The 17,775-nt window shown below is 37.7% G+C and overlaps 1 protein-coding gene across 3 annotated transcripts in view; it reads left to right on the top strand.

Annotated features, from left to right (window-relative positions):
- The window catches only part of SLC12A1 (solute carrier family 12 member 1), a 47,370-nt gene extending 31,507 nt beyond the window's left edge, over positions 1-15,863 (top strand). For all 3 annotated transcript variants that reach the window (XM_086756869.1, XM_086756868.1, XM_086756867.1), the window contains 9 exons: positions 1,557-1,663; positions 2,584-2,666; positions 5,018-5,161; positions 7,044-7,175; positions 7,409-7,520; positions 9,894-9,980; positions 12,231-12,366; positions 14,618-14,685; positions 15,728-15,863. In XM_086756869.1, coding sequence (XP_086612995.1) covers positions 1,557-1,663; positions 2,584-2,666; positions 5,018-5,161; positions 7,044-7,175; positions 7,409-7,520; positions 9,894-9,980; positions 12,231-12,366; positions 14,618-14,685; positions 15,728-15,863 — 1,005 coding nt within the window. The remainder of the gene's footprint in view (positions 1-1,556; positions 1,664-2,583; positions 2,667-5,017; positions 5,162-7,043; positions 7,176-7,408; positions 7,521-9,893; positions 9,981-12,230; positions 12,367-14,617; positions 14,686-15,727) is intronic.
- Positions 15,864-17,775: the final 1,912 nt, after the last annotated feature.

The raw sequence follows: 17,775 nt of genomic DNA, 5'->3' as shown, positions 1-17,775 counted from the left end.
CATTATGCAGTGTATTAAATATCCGAGAATATTTTTGCATTCATTGAAAATTGAAAACGTGTAATACACATTTTCTGCAAACAGAGAGAAGGCCATCTAAATAAAAGAGTTTGCAATATTTTTCTATTACTCTAAGAATATAGCAAATCATTTCCAACGGTCCATTTAAAATGGCCTTAATGAAGGCACAGAGGCACTGTTTTCATATTTCTCATCTCCCTCTTTCTCTCTCACAAACATGAATATTTAAACATACAGGTACTGAGTAAAATGTAGAGAAAAATCCCATCCATTGCACAAAATACACTGCTGAAAAGACATCAGTGCAAACTGAGACAGTAGGGAATCAACTAAAATACTCTGAGTAACAGTCACCCACTGGTAGCCTACCAGGGCTCTTTGTACACTTACTGAATGAACAGTACAATTGGGCAAGATGAAATATTGTTTAATAAAGATCCCTTTGTTCTATCAAAGCCTTCAAGGACACTTCATCTTGGGTTTATACATTGTCTTAGTAGGAGATCCTTCTGATGTTTTTGAGAACTGTTACAGTCTAATGATCTCTTCCTTCCTATTACTACTTAAACACTATTGCCAAAGTAAACTACTGGACCACAAATACTTCCCTTCTAGCAAACAGAATGATAACCATATCATCATTATTGTAACCTAAGGACATCTGCATTGCTTTGCCAACCAGTTATTCATTTCAGCATAGATAGTGCAGATATATCAGTGCTACTTCAAAAAACCCACCAACGTTCCAACAGTTTTTATCTATTTTCTTTTTGCTAGTAGTTAAAATTGGTAAATGTTAACAACTTGACAAGCTGGTGTATTTGTTGGTCTCCTCCTGAAGGTTCCCAATATATTGAGTACTTAGATTTCTGTAAAAATTCGGTCAGCTGAATCTAGATCTGACAACCCTTACTTGTTCAGGTTTTAGCATCCAGGCCCAGTTTTGGAGGCAATCTAATAGCTTGACAAACCATTTGTTCTTCCTGTTTATAAACTGTAACTTTATCTATAAAGCATGCTCAGCTAATTTTGGATAAACTTCTGCAAAGAATACAGCAAACAGAACAGCAACAGTTCATAAGTTCAAGGCAAAAAAAAAGATTCTTAAGAAGTTACGCCTTCTCTGCATATCTGAGGTGTTTTAAGAGATTTCAGACTCAGTTCATCTATTGGGTATTCCAAATCTGATAAAAGCTGTATGCTATTATGTTAGCATAAGCATAAAAAACAGTGCTTGAAATCTCTCTTGATTCCAAGTTATTGAACCATTTTAATGAGAGCATGTCAGAAGAAATGCAAATGAACGCTAATTTAGCAAAACTACATTTCTGTCATCTAAAATTATTTATAGTTGGAATGATTTAGAGCTAATCTTTCTGCTTTCTGCATGAGTATGAGCATGAAGGACATTCATGGAATGCAATCTAGTTGTAAGTGTCTCCAGAACATTAATTCAGTTATCTTTTGCCATTACTTTTCATTTACACTAAAAGCATGTGTGTGTACCTTCTCAAGCAGTGTTTTAATATTGTTAGGCCTCAGGCTTGGGTAGAATGAAGCCAAATACCTTGGTGATTGGATTTAAGAAGGACTGGAGAAATGCCGCTGTCACGCAAGTTGAAAACTATGTGGGCGTTATACAGTAAGTCATAGTTCAGCATCTCCTTTTTTACTCCTCTAAGACTAGATTAATATAGCATTTCCATACAGAATTTGACATGTAGAAACAATCTAAGAAAATACCTACAAATCTGGGTTCACACATGCCAGCTCTGTAACAGAAGTTCCTGCCCATTAAAAAAGGTTCCTTGGCTTCACACACCAAGCAAGATCTGCTTAGCAAACATCTGGTGCTGTCGGAGCTGATGTGGCTTGACAATGCCACATAAAGAAGCTGCACTGCTGTCAGCAGTGCTTTTGCAGAACTGTATTTTCCCATTTTTAGTGGGCAGGAGCTCAGAGAAAAACAACCCTAATGTACTTAGGGAATAAGAGGACATCATGGAATTCTTCTTTTAAGCCTAGGAGACAGAGGAAGAGCCTTGCTTCAAATCTCATGTGTGCCTAAGGCTCAGCAGCTCTGTGGGCTGGGATTTAGCTAGGAAACAGTAATTTAGAAACAGGCTTCTCATAGATTCTTACTCAAAATTCACCTGTAAAGCTGAAGTGAGTTGAAGAACAACAAAACCCACTTCAGCTTTGCTATTTCCTCAGAGAAGCGGAGGGAGGGGGGGGGAACCAACAAAAAAAAAACCAAACAACCACACAACACACACAAAATTTATTCAATAGCAACCTAGTTCCTAAAGAGTGTTGCCAGAAAGACCCATTTCAGGAACAGCCTACCTGTTCCAATGACCAATGATACTCTCTTGTTACATGGAGGAAGAAAGTTGATAGTACTTAACCTTGGGCAATTCCTCCTGAAATTTTACCTAAAGCAGCCTAGCACACGGCAGTAACAGCTCCCTGTGAGCACTAACACTTTTACTGATGTGCTCAAAGTAGCTTTCCTTATTGACGTGCATGATGCGAAATTTTATTTATTCTTTTTCTTTTCAGTGATGCCTTTGATTTTGAGCTCGGAATGATTATCGTCAGAATTAGCCAAGGATTTGACATATCTCAGGTCCTTCAGGTTCAAGGTATGTGGTGACTCAACAGTCAAATATCTGTGCTGGTGACATCCTCAGCACGAGAAGGAATCTAACTGATACTCTTAGAGCCACCGTCTGGTTTCTAGAATAGTTCCTCCTTGCTTCTGCGGTTTCAGTCCTGCCCGAAATCCTTCCTGAACCACTGGCAGTGACAGAAGGAGGCCAAGCCTCACATATTGAGTTCTCTGGTGTGCAGAGCCCCTTAACTCCCAAAGCACTTCCAGCACAGGCACTGACTAAAGCAGTAAAACCATGCTGTGCCACAGCAACCAGTAACCCTGCAGCAAGATTCCTTCCTGCTCCTGGCACATCCCTCTGCCTACCTGAGATCTCTGGTACCACCTCTGTGGAATGCTGGGGCCCAAAGAGTTCCCACACATACAAAAATCTGGAACCCATAGGAAACATCACTTCTCTTTTTCACCTTTTTGTTCAATCTTCCTTAGGTTAGTGGTGCACATCTCAGGGGGAAAGGGAAAACTTTCCACTGTACTGCAACCACTTCGGGAGAGATGCCATCTGGGTGGAAAAGGTAGAGGGAGATGGAGCATGCAGGCTGCTGTACCTAAACAAAGGGCTTCCAAGAGCTACATACAAGGGTGGCCTTCGTTTTTCCTTTTTCCTCTTCAGGACACAGAGGTCTTACTGGTCCCTCACATACCCTGGCAGGGGAATGACTCCGCACAAAAACCCCATCGTAACATTCTCTAGGTTTCCAGCATGATAATTTTCCCACTTCTCCTTAGTTTGTCCACTTGAGCAGCCAGATGGAGCCTAGACCTGGACGTTACTCGCAGGGGCCCTCGCCCTCCCGCCCAGATAAACATTTTGCATCAGGAAGGAACCCAGCAAAACCCCCAGACACGGCACGGCGACGCTCTGCTGCCGCCTGCTGTAAACCGGCCCCCGGCCTCGCCGGGGAAACTCGCGGAGAGCTGCAGGGCAAAACCACGGGAATTCAGAAAAAATTCCAAACTAAACACGCTTTTTTCCCTCCCCCCTGTTGATAGCGGAAAGATATCTGCCTGTCGCTTTGCTTGATGCCTTCAGAAACTGGCTGCTCGAGCATACGGCTGTTAAACACCAGGGACACGACAGCAAATACCAGCTTTGCGTTCTGGCAGACCAGCAAACCTGCTCCGAGCATTAAGACACAAGGAATCAGAAAGAATTAGGAACACGGGGCAGGGGGGAAGGAAAACCCTCAAAAATGCAAAAACCTTTTGAAGCAAGTACAAAGCACTTGTAGTAAAAAAAAAAAAAAAAACACCAAAAAAACCCAACAAACAAAAAAAACCCCCACAAACAAAAAACAACCATTGCATTCTATTATACTTGCTCCTAATAGAGAGACTGAAATTTTAGTTTTGAGTAACCATTCAGTTAGTGACTATCATCATGTCTAGTAATGAGAAGCACATGGATGCTAAAGCAAAAGAAATTATCTTCTTTCTGTTGGTAGTTGAGAGTGCCAACACAGCTAATAATGCCTAGCTAGTGAGGGTTTGAAGGTTTTTTTTTTTTTAAAAAAAACCAACACAATATCTTAAATGAATTTCTCTCACTTTAAGTTCATGTATTACTCAAATAGAAGTTTTCCTTATGAAAAAAGCTTTCTGCAGGCAAATGCCTGGATAATAGTAATTAGTGTCTCACCATAATATATTCCAGTAACACATTCTCAGCAAAAGTCTAATATTGCTAAGATGAAATTGTTCTTTTGTATTACTGAATTTACAGAACTGGTTAGCTAAAGCTTACATCTTTGCAGCAAATGCTGAAAAAAATTAAGACATTAAAAATATTTCAGCATAGAAACTCATTAAATATTCAGGATCCTCACATATTTCTGAGAATCTCAAAGTTCAAAGCCATGTGCCCTTGTTCTTACAATAGGGACCCAAGGGCTAGAACTCAATACCTCAGCTTTTTCACTTTAGGAAAACAGCTTTCCTAATGCGTTTTTAAATTCTTGGGGAAAGAAAACAACCAAACAAATCCACAAACATAACACAATAAACAGCATCTCGTGTAACCATAAAATACAGTAATACTGAATCTGATCCAGAAGAGGAAATCTGAGAGCAGCCGAGTAGCACTTTAAGTACACACCATTTCTGTAAGTGTGGGCACCCTAAGTTACAGCTTCCAGAGATTAATTCAGCTTCCTCCTCCCTGTTGGTTTGCAAGGAATAGCATTTTAGAAAGAGTTTTTCCTCCCGGCGTTGTGTACAAAGTACCAAAACAGCAGTTACATCACTGACATTATTTCAGCAAGCGATTTAATTTAAAATAGAATGTGACGCGTTACCAGTTCCCTTATTTTTCCCAAAATACAGAGGAACTAGAGAAGCTGGAGCAGGAAAGATTGGCACTGGAAGCTACCATTAAAGAAAATGATTTTGAAGAAGGAAAAAGTGGCATCTGTGGATTCCTCAAAAAAGCCAGTACACTCAATATCTCAAAACGTGAAACAAAAAAGGGTAAGTTCCAAAATTACTTCTCCCCGACCCTTCAATGCATCACATTTTCACCAGTATCCAAACTGGACTTCGACTCCAAGGCAAAAACTCCTGAGCCACACAGAAGCCCCTGGAACAGGACCTACCCTGTGCAAGCCTGCCTTAGTGGCCACAAGCATGTAATGCAGAATAGAGTGAGCATCCTCTGCTGGCAGGACACGCTACCTTGTCCAGCACTAGGGTTTTTTCCCCCCTCATTTGCTAGAGGAGCTTCTCAGCTCAGCTTATGTTGAATTATTTTTGTCAAAAATAGCACATGGTTATTAAAATTTGAGGAATACAGAACAAGTTGGGGTTTTGTTTTTGTTTTTTTTTATAGGGTGTTTTCAGTTTTTAAACAGAGGCCTTTTTTTTTCCCCTCCTCTTTTAAAGAAAACAGGAACATATGCACAATATTCAGGGAACAAGCAATCTGATTTTACCCAACATACACACACACATAGTACCCAGCTGAAAAACAGGTAAAAATAGCAGTACTGCTCTATATTCTAAGCATAACTTCATAAAAATGCACAAATTAAGGTGGTAAAAGTACTGAAAGTACATATACAGCATGCTGTCAAATAACTAATCAACATGTAACTTAAATGTACAGGTGATTAAATCAAAATTATATGTCAGATATAGTAAAATGATACAGAAATACAGGCAGAATTAAAGGTCTCATTTCACAATTGCTAAGCTGTAATGATAATGACCAACCTGAAGTCATGCTTGTACGCAGACAAGTATTTTCAGAATTTTCACCTGCAGAGATTATTACATCTGGCTGTGCGTGCACAACTCCCACAGGTATCAAGAAGATCTACACACTGAAAACATAAAATGTCATTATTCTTTACTTGGCAGACTTCAGTTCATTTTGCAGGCTTCAGTAGAATATATTTTTATAACAAATACCAGAAGCATGTGCACCCCTGTTTCAACTACCCTTTTTGATTTAGTTTGGAAAGGCATAAAGGAAATACATATTACACACTTTGCCTCTATATATGAGATAGATGATGTTAATAAATATCCCTGCCTCTCCGTTTTTCTTATACATTCATCCTCCCCAGAGTTGTTGCATCTTCCAGCATAGACACTAGAAATGTGAAGGAAAGCCACTAGACACTAGAAATGTGAAGGAAAGCCACTAACTGCTTTAGAACTACCCTGTCCACATTCTAGAAATAGAGGAAAACCAAACAAAGCATTTTCAGAACCTAGCAGATCAGAGTAAAACCTCTAAAGAAGCCTGTCTGCTCCATTTAAAATACTACTCTGTCGCCGTCTCTTTGAAATCATTGAAAGAGAAGCAGTAATAAAGCCATAGGCTTCAAAAGATGGAATGAGAGAAGATATTGTTAGTACATAGGCAAGACTGTACCTTTTAAAGCCAGCCAAGCAAACGGCAAAAATCAAAGTGTATTTTCAATTAACAACCCTCTCAAGCACAGGGAAGTTGCCATAGATGGCATATATGTCTCACAGGCAGCTGAGCTTGTAAATGATGCAAAATGATGCCATTTACTTCTACAATGTATCAGATATTTCCGGATCGCTTTTTAAGGCTGCAATGAATTTTATGTTAACTAAAAAGATCCAGAGAACAAACAATCAGATAATCCTTTTCAAAATGTTATAACCGAATGACAAAGTATTACAGAAGCTTTGGTTTCTGTGCGTATTGGTATATTAAAAGTCCATAGCATCTCTACTGTAATTTTTTTCAGACTTGAAGTATAGAAATTATGTCAGAAACAGTTCATTTTCCTGAAGCTTTCTCTCCACTTGGCTCCCTAAAGCTACTCATTGCCTCACTTGTCTGAAATCCCTCCACATTTTTTCTTTCTCATTACAGAGAGCACCATTAACACAATGCAGTCAATGCATGTGGGCGAATTCAATCAGAAACTCCTAGAAGCCAGCACTCAATTTAAAAAGAAGCAAGGAAAAGGCACAATTGACATTTGGTGGCTGTTCGATGATGGAGGTAAGGAATTCAAGTAAGAACCATAGGGAGAGAGATTTCTGTGTTACCAAATATAAAAACAGATCTAGGAACCTGCACAAAACTGTGTTCTTTTAAGATTGCATAGTTAATTTTCTATCTGGCTTAAACGTTTTAAGGTTAATTTACATCCAACACTACCGAAGTGAAGGATGGAGTTTTTAACCACACAATGCACTAATTTGATCTTCCTGCAATTTTATATGTTCTTCCAGGTCTAACGATCCTAATTCCTTACATTCTAACTATCAGGAAGAAGTGGAAAAATTGCAAATTAAGGATCTTCACTGGAGGAAAAGTCAATAGGATTGAAGAAGAAAAATTGGTGTAAGTATAACAATATTTGTCTCACTGTTTAAAAAGTTTGAATTGAAGATTAATATAATGCATATACAGCAAGAAGCTGGGAATTTCTGAGCACAACTGGTTTGTTGTACTCTGCGCAGTGTGAAAAAAAAAAGTATTTGATGATAGAAAAGTGTTGAGCTTATGGTATAGCCCTCAAGGCTTAGTGTAAATGATGATTACCAAAGAAAACTCACATCCAGCAATTTTTCCCATTAATAGCTCGTATTCCCTTCTCTGAGAAGAGCAGTCTGCACTCTGTAATGAGAATATAATTACTTTTATGGGATTTACATGAGATTGTCCAGTTAACAGTAAGTGAAATTGCACATGAAGCTTCTCATATGCAAATACCATAGACAGATAATTCACATAAATGTGATTAACCGTGGTAAAACATAAAGAAGTGAAAGAGCAAGTTAATCAACTTTAAGACCAAGCTGATTTGACTTAGCTTTTTTTAAAAAAAAATTGGTATTTCATAATCATAATTCGCCTTCAAGCAAATGAAAGGTGCTAATATAAACGTACTTTCATCATCACTGCATATAGGACTTTTCCTTCCAAAACACTTACACACTAGAGGCACAGCCATTTCACCACCGGTGGAAGCAGACCAATTTAGGATGAAAGTCAGCAACTACTTAACAAAGAGCAGCAACACTATGTAGTGAGTTTAAAACAACATATCCCAGCAAAACTCCAGTGGAAAACAAGCGAGATGGATGCAAGGACAAGTGCTAGATCATTAGGATTATGACAGAGTGCCTCGGAAAGACAGCTGCCACAGGGATGCTCCCTTAATCTTTTGCATTCATATAAAGCAAACTTTACTGTGGTTCTGTCAGTTGTAAGGATTACCCTAAAGTTAACATACTTCTGTAGAAGAGATTCACAACTGTTTTTATAAACTGTTCTTATTGTTGGGTAAAAAAAAAGTCTTACAGCTGCTCAAGGAGCTGCAGGGAAGTGTTCTCTGCTCCCTGTCCAGAGTCTGCCCAAGCTTGGCTGTTCAGGACCACAACTGGCTCCTGGATCTAGGCACTCAAGTCACCACAGTTTGTTGAGAGGAAGTAGGAGGTTTTGACATCGAATGAGATTTGTCAAAACATGACAGATCTTCACAAAGGCTGTTCTGGCACCTGTGTACACTGCTTGTCCTACAAAAGCCAGAGTGAACAGCATGGTCAGTACAGTTTACAATGACCTAGTTTATCTCCAAGAAAACAATAAGTGTATGTGTTTCTACCTAAATACTAGCTTTCCTCAACAGCATATTCTACCCACCACACACAGAAGCTTTCAAAGAGACAAATCCGGAGGTCGGGTGGCTATTGCATTCCCTAGGTAGATCTAATACAACATCCAATTACAATTTCATCCGTTGTATTTCCAATTCAGAAATAAAATTTATCTGGACTTTTGCTAAAATGTAATTCCTCAAATACCTTTCCACAAAAGCTGAGACTTTGCCCTTCTTGGCGTTCAAAATAAGGATTGCCCCAAGTGACATCAAGATTTATATAAGCAGTATGTTGATCTTATATAAAAAAAAAGAACAAGTAAATTCTCAGGTCATAAGTAAATATGTCTTTCTGTCATGGTTTGCTTGTAGGAACTTTCTGACCTTTTCAAATTCCAAATTTATACAGAAAAAAAAAAAAAAAAAAAAGAAGGAAGAAGATAGAAGTTTCCAACCATGCTTCAACCAAGGACAAAACTGACCTAACTAAACCTCTCTAACCTCACCACAAACACATACAAAGCTATAAACTATTTCTCCTGCCAATTGGGGCAGAAAAGCAAAGTATTTTCTTTTATAAAAATGTGTAAAGACAACATGTGAGTAGATCAATATAAATTAATAAATGATGAAGAATTTTTAAGTATTGCACATCAACCTCCCAGGCCAAATTTTCACCAACGCATACACTACCAATGTTGTACGTACTCCATGCATAGAATTCTGATAATAATAGAACAACAGAAGCCCTCTCTAAGTATTGGAGAATTCTGTCCTACTGCATTTTGAATATTTTTCCTTTATAATTCATGCTGTTGCAAATACTTAAAGTATCACTTTTTCTGCAAATGTAAACACCCTTCCCTCTGTCTGCTATTCGTTTCCATTTTTTGTGATTTTCATTGATCATCAGTTAAATAAATTATACTACAGCAATCACATCAATCCAATTCTGTAACTGGAAACTGAAACACTAAAGCATTTAAAGTAATTTGTCATATAGTTAAAGATAATGAGACAACTGCGTTTGATATCTTAACTCATTTATGAGTGCTCTTTGATGCAAGGCACTCAGAAATATAGTGATAAAATGGTCTCTCTTTTGTTTTCAGGATGGCTTCACTTCTAAGCAAATTCAGAATAAAATTTGCTGATATTAATATCATTTGTGATATCAATATAAAGCCCAGCAAAGAGAGGTAAGAAACACTACTAAAATCCATTGTTTAGCAGCCAGCCTTTATCAGGAGCTTGTTTCTTTGATGTTGAGCACTAAAAAAAAACCAAAACACACCACAAAGAATAACACTGTCACTTTATTGTAATCATTTTCTAAGTACCTAGAGCAGGAAAAAAAAAAATAACCTTTTAACAGTCACAACTCAAAGGGTCAAAACTATAGGCAACCTTTTTCTTTAGGTTGTACTGATAAGAAATCATTTTAATAGAGACTAATTAGACACCATACTTACAAGCCACTAAATTTAACAGGCATTTTATGATGGCTTTTCATATCTATTTAGGTTGCAATAGATTTCCTTTCATCATATTATTCAGTCAATCACAGTTCTCTCATAAACTCACCATCTCTGCCAACTCAGCCTTCTGGGATTTACCATGATTCATAAACCTAACATTTTTCTGGCCAAACATAAGCATACTTTTCCTTTCCCATGAGGACGATATTATAATACTCCCCTATCACTCATATATAATGAAGGTTCAATGGTTTTAAAAATTAACTTATCTACAGAACTCACGCTCCAAGACAGAAGTTAGGAAGTTAATAAAACGGTGTTCCGGAAGCTCCACCTCCAACTGTATTAGGTAAAAAAAAAAAATTTAAAACTTCAAGTCTTTGCTTTCTAAAACATATCTCTATAGAAACAGTCTATTTCTGCTTTATGTAGATAAAAATATATGGTAGGTTGCTCAGGGAATAACTAAATCCTAACTCAGTTCATAGTATTCCTCTTGGTCTTACAGATCCTCTGAAAATGTTCTCACCTTGCTGTACTTTCTTCCATCCCATCCCTTACTGCCCTCTTGATAGGTCCATAGCTATTTCATAGTCAAAGGGCTCCTCTTCTCCACCCAAAGCCTTTCCTTTGAGTTCAAGTGCAATCACAGGATACTCTCTTAATCCTTTGGTGTCCTATTCCTCCACACATGCATAACTTTGCAAGAACAATATTAGATTCATCAGTGTTTCTACAGTGCATTGGAGATTTTTACTTCAGAAATGCAATTACAGAATACAAAGATTTTATTACTAGATATCTAAAGTGACTTATTAGAGCCCTATTGATCTCTCAGTTAATATTTTTAATTATATAAAGAACTGTGAAGTATACTTCTCTTTTTTTCCCAGTACTATGCAGTGATTTTACATAAATAAAAGCTATCAAAAAGAATTAATATCTGGCATTAACATAAAACCCAAACACATTTGCTGCATCAGCACCATCTGAACAGAACTAGTGAATATTATGCCAGACATTTGCTAGACCACTGTATCTCTCTCCCAGCTGGCATTCCATTTATTTCACTAATAATAAGAGGATTATCACTATTTTACATACTGAAGCAAACACTAAGGATGTTGACAAACTCTCTGGCAACTTAGCAAGAGCAACATTAAATGCTGTATGTCACAGCCTTTAACCCATCTCTTGAAATCCTAGCCATGTAGCGGAGTCTAACCTGTGCCCAGCCTCTGATTTCACTTCACAGTGACTTCATCTGTCAGCATGAAGTGCTCACAGAAATACAGTTACATTAATATAAAAGAAACTCCCTGAGGTCTCTGTGGGATGACAGAAACTTTTAACAAAGGGGCAAGGAGGGAAGTATAGAAGGATGATAAGCTTCTCCAGAGGATGACAGTCAAGAGCTTCAAGAAATAAACTGAAGTTTAGAGAGAAAAATCTGTGGAAAAGTTGGGAAATAAACACAAATCTGAGCCCCCGTATAGTAAAAAAAACCTACAGAATTTCCTTCAGCCCCTTGCCACATTAAAACTGCAACAGTAAATCTGTATCAGTCCGGTGATTGCTCCAGGTAATGCTACAACAATAACAAAAGCTCAGTATTTATGAGGAGACCCATACTCATTGTTAACGTTAGTAACCAATATACTGCAGTTTGGAGTTACTGTAGAACTCATTTCAGTATTTTTGCTACAACCAGAAAAATTCTCTGCAACTATAATAGGCCAAATGCACTGTTTAATTATTCTCAAATTACCTTTTAATTATTGTCAAATAACCCCAACATATCAAAGTGGTACAGATATAACTTGGGGTACAATGTAGCAAAGAATAGTTAAAGATTTTGCACGTTTTTCTGCTACAATTACAGTCAGTGAGGCCTGCTAAACACAGCCTCTGTGAAATAAGTTAGCAAGTTCATACCCTGCAGCAAGGCCTCCTTTGTAATTCCTGTTTCAGCTGGAAATTCTTTGAAGAGATGATTGAACCATATCGCCTCCATGAAAGCTGCAAAGATATAACAACTGCTGAGAAATTAAAGCGAGAGACTCCATGGAAAATTACAGATGCAGAGCTGGAAGCATTCAAGGAGAAGGTAAAGCCTTGCCTACCTTTTTACATCTGTACCTTTTCTTACACTCCAGATGTTTGAAGTGATTAGTAAGAAAATGTGAAATACCAGATACGGAATTAGAAACACGACACGTACAAACCTGTATTTGATATTTACAAATTGGATTTATATTGTAAACACTGCAGAGGTGTGTTGTGATTGCATTATTCAGCACTCTGTAAGACCCTGGCATGTTTACACAGTATTTTCCAGGCTGATGAGAAGCTCTGCCCACATCAAATCCAGCCAGATGAAAACCACCTCTGAACCAGAAGCTGCACAGTACTGTGCTGAGCCTGAGCTAATAAGATCTGCTGAAATGTTTATTAAATGGCTCCACTGTTTTAGAGCTTGACCCTCCTATAGAGTTCAAAACATTCACCACTTTGGGAAATTTAGAACTGATTCCAAACCCTACAACTGGCTCTAGGAATTTTTCCAAAGGCAAGATTTAACAGGAATTCTTACCTCAATGGCAGAGTGCAGACTAAACCTACCTACAACGCAGGAGCAGTCCCACAGTTCAGAGCCACTCTACGGCAGATGTTGGCTCATCCACTGGGCAAATTATAGCCCTGGGTGCTCTTTAATTTTGTTGTAACGTACATTTTTAGCAATGAACTGCCAGGCTTCACCAGGCCAAAAGGATACTGCGAACTCTTCCACTCTTAAGAGACAGGTTCTCCTGTAACTCACAGAGAATTAATCTAGCAGTTTTATTTATGGTTCCTGATGGATTAACCTGAATGCACTGAGAGTTTAGTTATCTGCACTTTATGGTGCTGGTAACTTCCTTAGCAGAGCAAGGATTGTGAGTCTGAGCTCAGAGCCGCTAGAGGTCACAGCCTGACACATTAACATAAGCTGAAATCAATGGTGATTTAAGATAACACACTTTGCTATCAACTGCAACAGCTGGGAAGCAGACTGACTGCTCACTGTATTACCTTTTTCACAGATTTCATGAGCAGCATAAAGTTATGGTAGTCAGCTATGGGCAGAAAACTTTTGAAGTACTCTCAGCATCATACATCAAAACTTGGGAGTCAGAGCCCTTAGAACATCTCGGTACAAAAGACAACAGGAATATAATCCCAGATATTCACACTTGTGTGCAGAACCAGTGAGGGCACAACAGGGAAAAAAATTATTAAGCTTGGTCTTGTCTAGGTCACCAACTAAGGAACCAGGAAAAAAACCCCATAGGTTGAAAGCAGTCAGCAATATGAAAATGCCAAATCTAAGCAACAAAAAGTTTAGCTTACACACCTGGAAAGACATGCCCCTTATCTTCAGAAGTAAGGCAGTTCTGGGAATTTTACGGAGGACGTTAGAACACATTTAAAATTCAAGAGAGAAAAATCTAGCAGCACAGATAAAGGGTGATGTTATAGGATGACTCACGAGATAACGAGTGGCTAAATTATGAGGATTCTTACCTATATAACATGTGTAAAAGAACAGTAAAATTTCTGTAGAGAAGGAAAATATACGGTCTGAATTGAGAAAAAACCCACAGCTTTTTACCTTCTCCAGGGAAAGAGAGAATAATTTATAAGACCAGTTAAAATATATTTATCTCACATGCTGCATTCTCCCTGTACACAAACCTGCCCTGGTCTCTTGCTCCCTATGACTTGTGTTAAGTTACAAAAACTTTGAGGGCCTGAGCCTGACCCTAAAGTAATCCTGGTTGAATCTCAAACAGCCATTTATGCAATTTGCAAAAGTCCATACAAATGCACAAAGCAGCTAAGTCTTACTCTAGACTCCTGGTCTTTTGTTTAAGAGATGAATCTCTAGCAAGTTGCTCATTTACACACTGATATTCAGCCCTACTGGCATGGCAGCTGGACACTGAGAAAACAGATTAATTAATAATTAATTGCCATCAAACAATAGCACAAAACAGTCTCTGCACAGCTCCTATACTCTGAGCTAGCTCTGGTACTGTGTCTGTATAAAAATAAACCCATCCCCAGGAAATCTTACACAGTGGTGAACAACTCTGGCCCCCACATAACCCTACTAGTCAAGAAGCGCAGCTTAGCCTCGTATTTTGCCATCTCTGCCACTCTGGATCACAAGCAGACCTGGCTTTCAATGCTGCCAAAGCAACAGGAGAAAATCTTGCGGGCAATGGCTAGTGTAGAAGTCCATAAGGCACCAGAACTGAGGATCATTGACCTAACTGACTTGTTTTCCTCTTTTCCCCTTGTTTTGTTTTAATCAGAGTTACCGCCAAGTCCGTCTGAATGAACTCCTACAAGAGCATTCGAGGGCAGCTAACCTCATTGTCCTGTGAGTTGCAAGATTTTGGTTCTAACTTAGAGAAACATCCAATGTGCAAAGGGATTTTGGACTAGAGCAACAGAAACACCTGTGTTGATTCACTGAGGGCAAAAATAACCTTTTAAGTACCTTTTGAAGGACTTGCATCTGGACTGATGGTTCTCTGGGACTACACTGACTATTAATCTTTCCTAGTTAGTTCTTCAGAGCTTAAAGCAAAGCTCTACTCATGAAAACGTGTCAAAAAGATAATCTTCACATCCAAATCCACACGTTGAGCACTTGCTTACTCACCTACAGAAAATACACATTTTACTTTCTTTTCCCCCAACTATTAACAATTCAAAGTTAGAGAAAGGATTCTTTTGACTTGCTCATAATAAATTGAGTTGTTAGCCAAGATCTACTTGTAACTATGTAAAACTGAATAAAGATGATGCAATTGCATAAAGAAAAAGAGGCCACAAATAATTTTTTTTTAAAAAAGCAGCCATTTTCAGAACCAATTTTTAGTTAGAGACTTTTTTATACACAGCTTCAATACATTAGTATTTGTGATGCACAGATAAATCTCTTTAGCTCTATTAATTCAGTCTCAAAAAAGGGATGGTAAGGTAATGTTTACCATAAATTGACCCATACTCTAAAACTCACATCTCATAGTAATTACAGATCAGAAAATAAGCTGATGGACTGCAAAACTGTGCATGTACTACATTTTTATCCTTTTAAAAATTATATTAGGTGTGGGTTTTATGACCCTGAAAATGCTTCTTTACCAGTTTAAGGTTACAATCACAAGCAGCCCATGTCCAGTACAACTAGCCATGTTAATGGCACTAACCAGGTGAGCAGGAGTTTGCAAGATCAAGCCTAATGGTAGCTTTATTCTTCATAAGATTAAAACAACCATGTAGTCTAATTATGACCATTCTAATTATGACTGTATATGAACAGTTTATGTTTTCTACTTAATATGAGTGAGACACATGTTATCAGGGCTGCCCGTGTCTTTATAATGTTAATTTTATTTTTCTCTCTATCTAAACAGGAGCCTCCCAGTGGCAAGAAAAGGAGTGGTGTCTGATTACCTGTATATGGCTTGGCTAGAAATTCTCTCCAAGAACCTTCCTCCAGTCTTAATGGTCAGGGGCAACCACAAAAATGTACTGACTTTCTATTCTTAGAAAAAAAATCAGTGCCTAGAATAGCCCTTGCTTGATTTCAACATCTATATTTTTAATAGCAGTGATTTATTGAAGACACACTTATCTAATACAGATCTAAAACTTAACTAATTGACAGAAAAATTGTCAGAAATCCAAAGCAGTACAGTGAAGAATTAGACAATAGATGTAAATGGTCCCTGCTGGTGTTACACACCAGTATCAGCTAAAGAAGGAAAATCTACCCTTATATATATTTTTATACATATATCTCTATATATAACATGAGACAGCAAATATTTTGAACACACAAAGAAGAAATTCCACTGATTTTATAAGGTATTGAAAATGCTTTTGGTATTTATCCTAAAAAGCCAAAATTAACCGCTACAATACAAAAAGCATTAAATAATAAATAAATACTTCTTTCAAATTGCACTGTCATAGTTGCTAATAGACACACAGGAGGATTACAATCAAATGCACCAACTTGGGAGAGAGAAAAAACCTGAATGGTATCCATCAGGTCCAAAGTCATAAACTGATATAATACAAGTGGAATACCTGTGATGCTGTTTAATTATAATACTGCCAAATTAAGACCTATGCCTACAGCAGATGCTTTTACCTAAATTGTTCTGCTGATTTACATTAATTCAAATGCTTCTAATTAACTGACAAACAAAAAAAGTTATCTATATAAAAATATGGACTCTGTATGACAAGACTTGATAATGAATTTTCAAGCTTTGACATGATGGAATGTATGATTGCAATAATTAAATGTGGTAACTAAATTTCACAAAGAGATTAGTGAAATAATAAATATTATGACAAATTTTGCTATGAACATTAGGGTTAATACAATCTGACATTATACTTTGGCATAATATGTACAGTGATTTATGTGATTAGAACACAACAAAAACTCCATTAGCCGAGTTGAATGCCTTATTTTTTGATTTATACAAAATATTTCTCTTATTGTTAGACTTTCTAAATACTATTCATTATACACTAACTTAAAATAAAGGAAATCCATTACGTTGTGTATTTTTTCTATTTTCTGTTCTACAACATGATAGTACTTTATTATTTCAGCTGTCAATAAAAGCAGCCTCTCTTTATAACAGTGAAAGCTCTCTCCTATGTGTAGGCATTATTTACATTAACAGTCATTAAGGAATGCAGCTAATTTAATTACTGTAGTTCTGCAACTCCTTTACAGAGATCAACTGAAATCTAAGCCCCAGGAGAGCCAGTGGCCCCTGAATTTCACTAAAGGTTTATTTTGAAGCAGGCCTCAGCTTCCATCTTTGCCTGAATTATTAGAATTTAACTTGTGGAGGATCTAGCCCTCCATCTCCAAAAATGACAAACACTTGATATTCATACTTTTCCAAGTTCAACAGCAGCAATTCAGCAGAACATGGTAATGCAGCCCAATAATCCACGTTTTATTTTCTCCATCTATTAAAGGTAGGATATGAAACACTGATATTTTCTCATAATGTTCTTCCTTTGCCCTTCTTACACATTTACAACCAGGCTGAAGGATCATTTTGCAGTTTAACTGCATGACACAGATATATGAGTTTCCTAGATATTCTAGGCTTCCTACACAGCTCTGAGCGAACCAAGCCTCACATTCTGCACCTGCAAAACAGGGAGATTATTCTCATCCTTCACAGTGATGTTAGCAACAATATAGGAGTTTGTTAAATGTTGTCAGGTCCTTCCACCTTTGTAGAATTGTAATGGCCACCATCCTTTCCACCTCACTTCAGACACCAACCAGGTATAATCTGGATGTGGTACTCAGACAGTCAACGCAAAGAAAAAGAGTTTTTAGGAAGGCTCCACTTAGGCCTTCTGTAAGTGTGCTTCTTACCACGCTCCATGGAAGGGCCTGGGGGAATTACACACCTGCATT

Source organism: Chlamydotis macqueenii, chromosome 12, assembly GCF_036417535.1.
Source record: "Chlamydotis macqueenii isolate bChlMac1 chromosome 12, bChlMac1.mat, whole genome shotgun sequence".
Classification (NCBI taxonomy): domain Eukaryota; kingdom Metazoa; phylum Chordata; class Aves; order Otidiformes; family Otididae; genus Chlamydotis; species Chlamydotis macqueenii.
The sequence above is the reverse complement of the archived record's forward strand: the minus strand, read 5'-3'. Positions and strand labels throughout refer to the sequence as shown.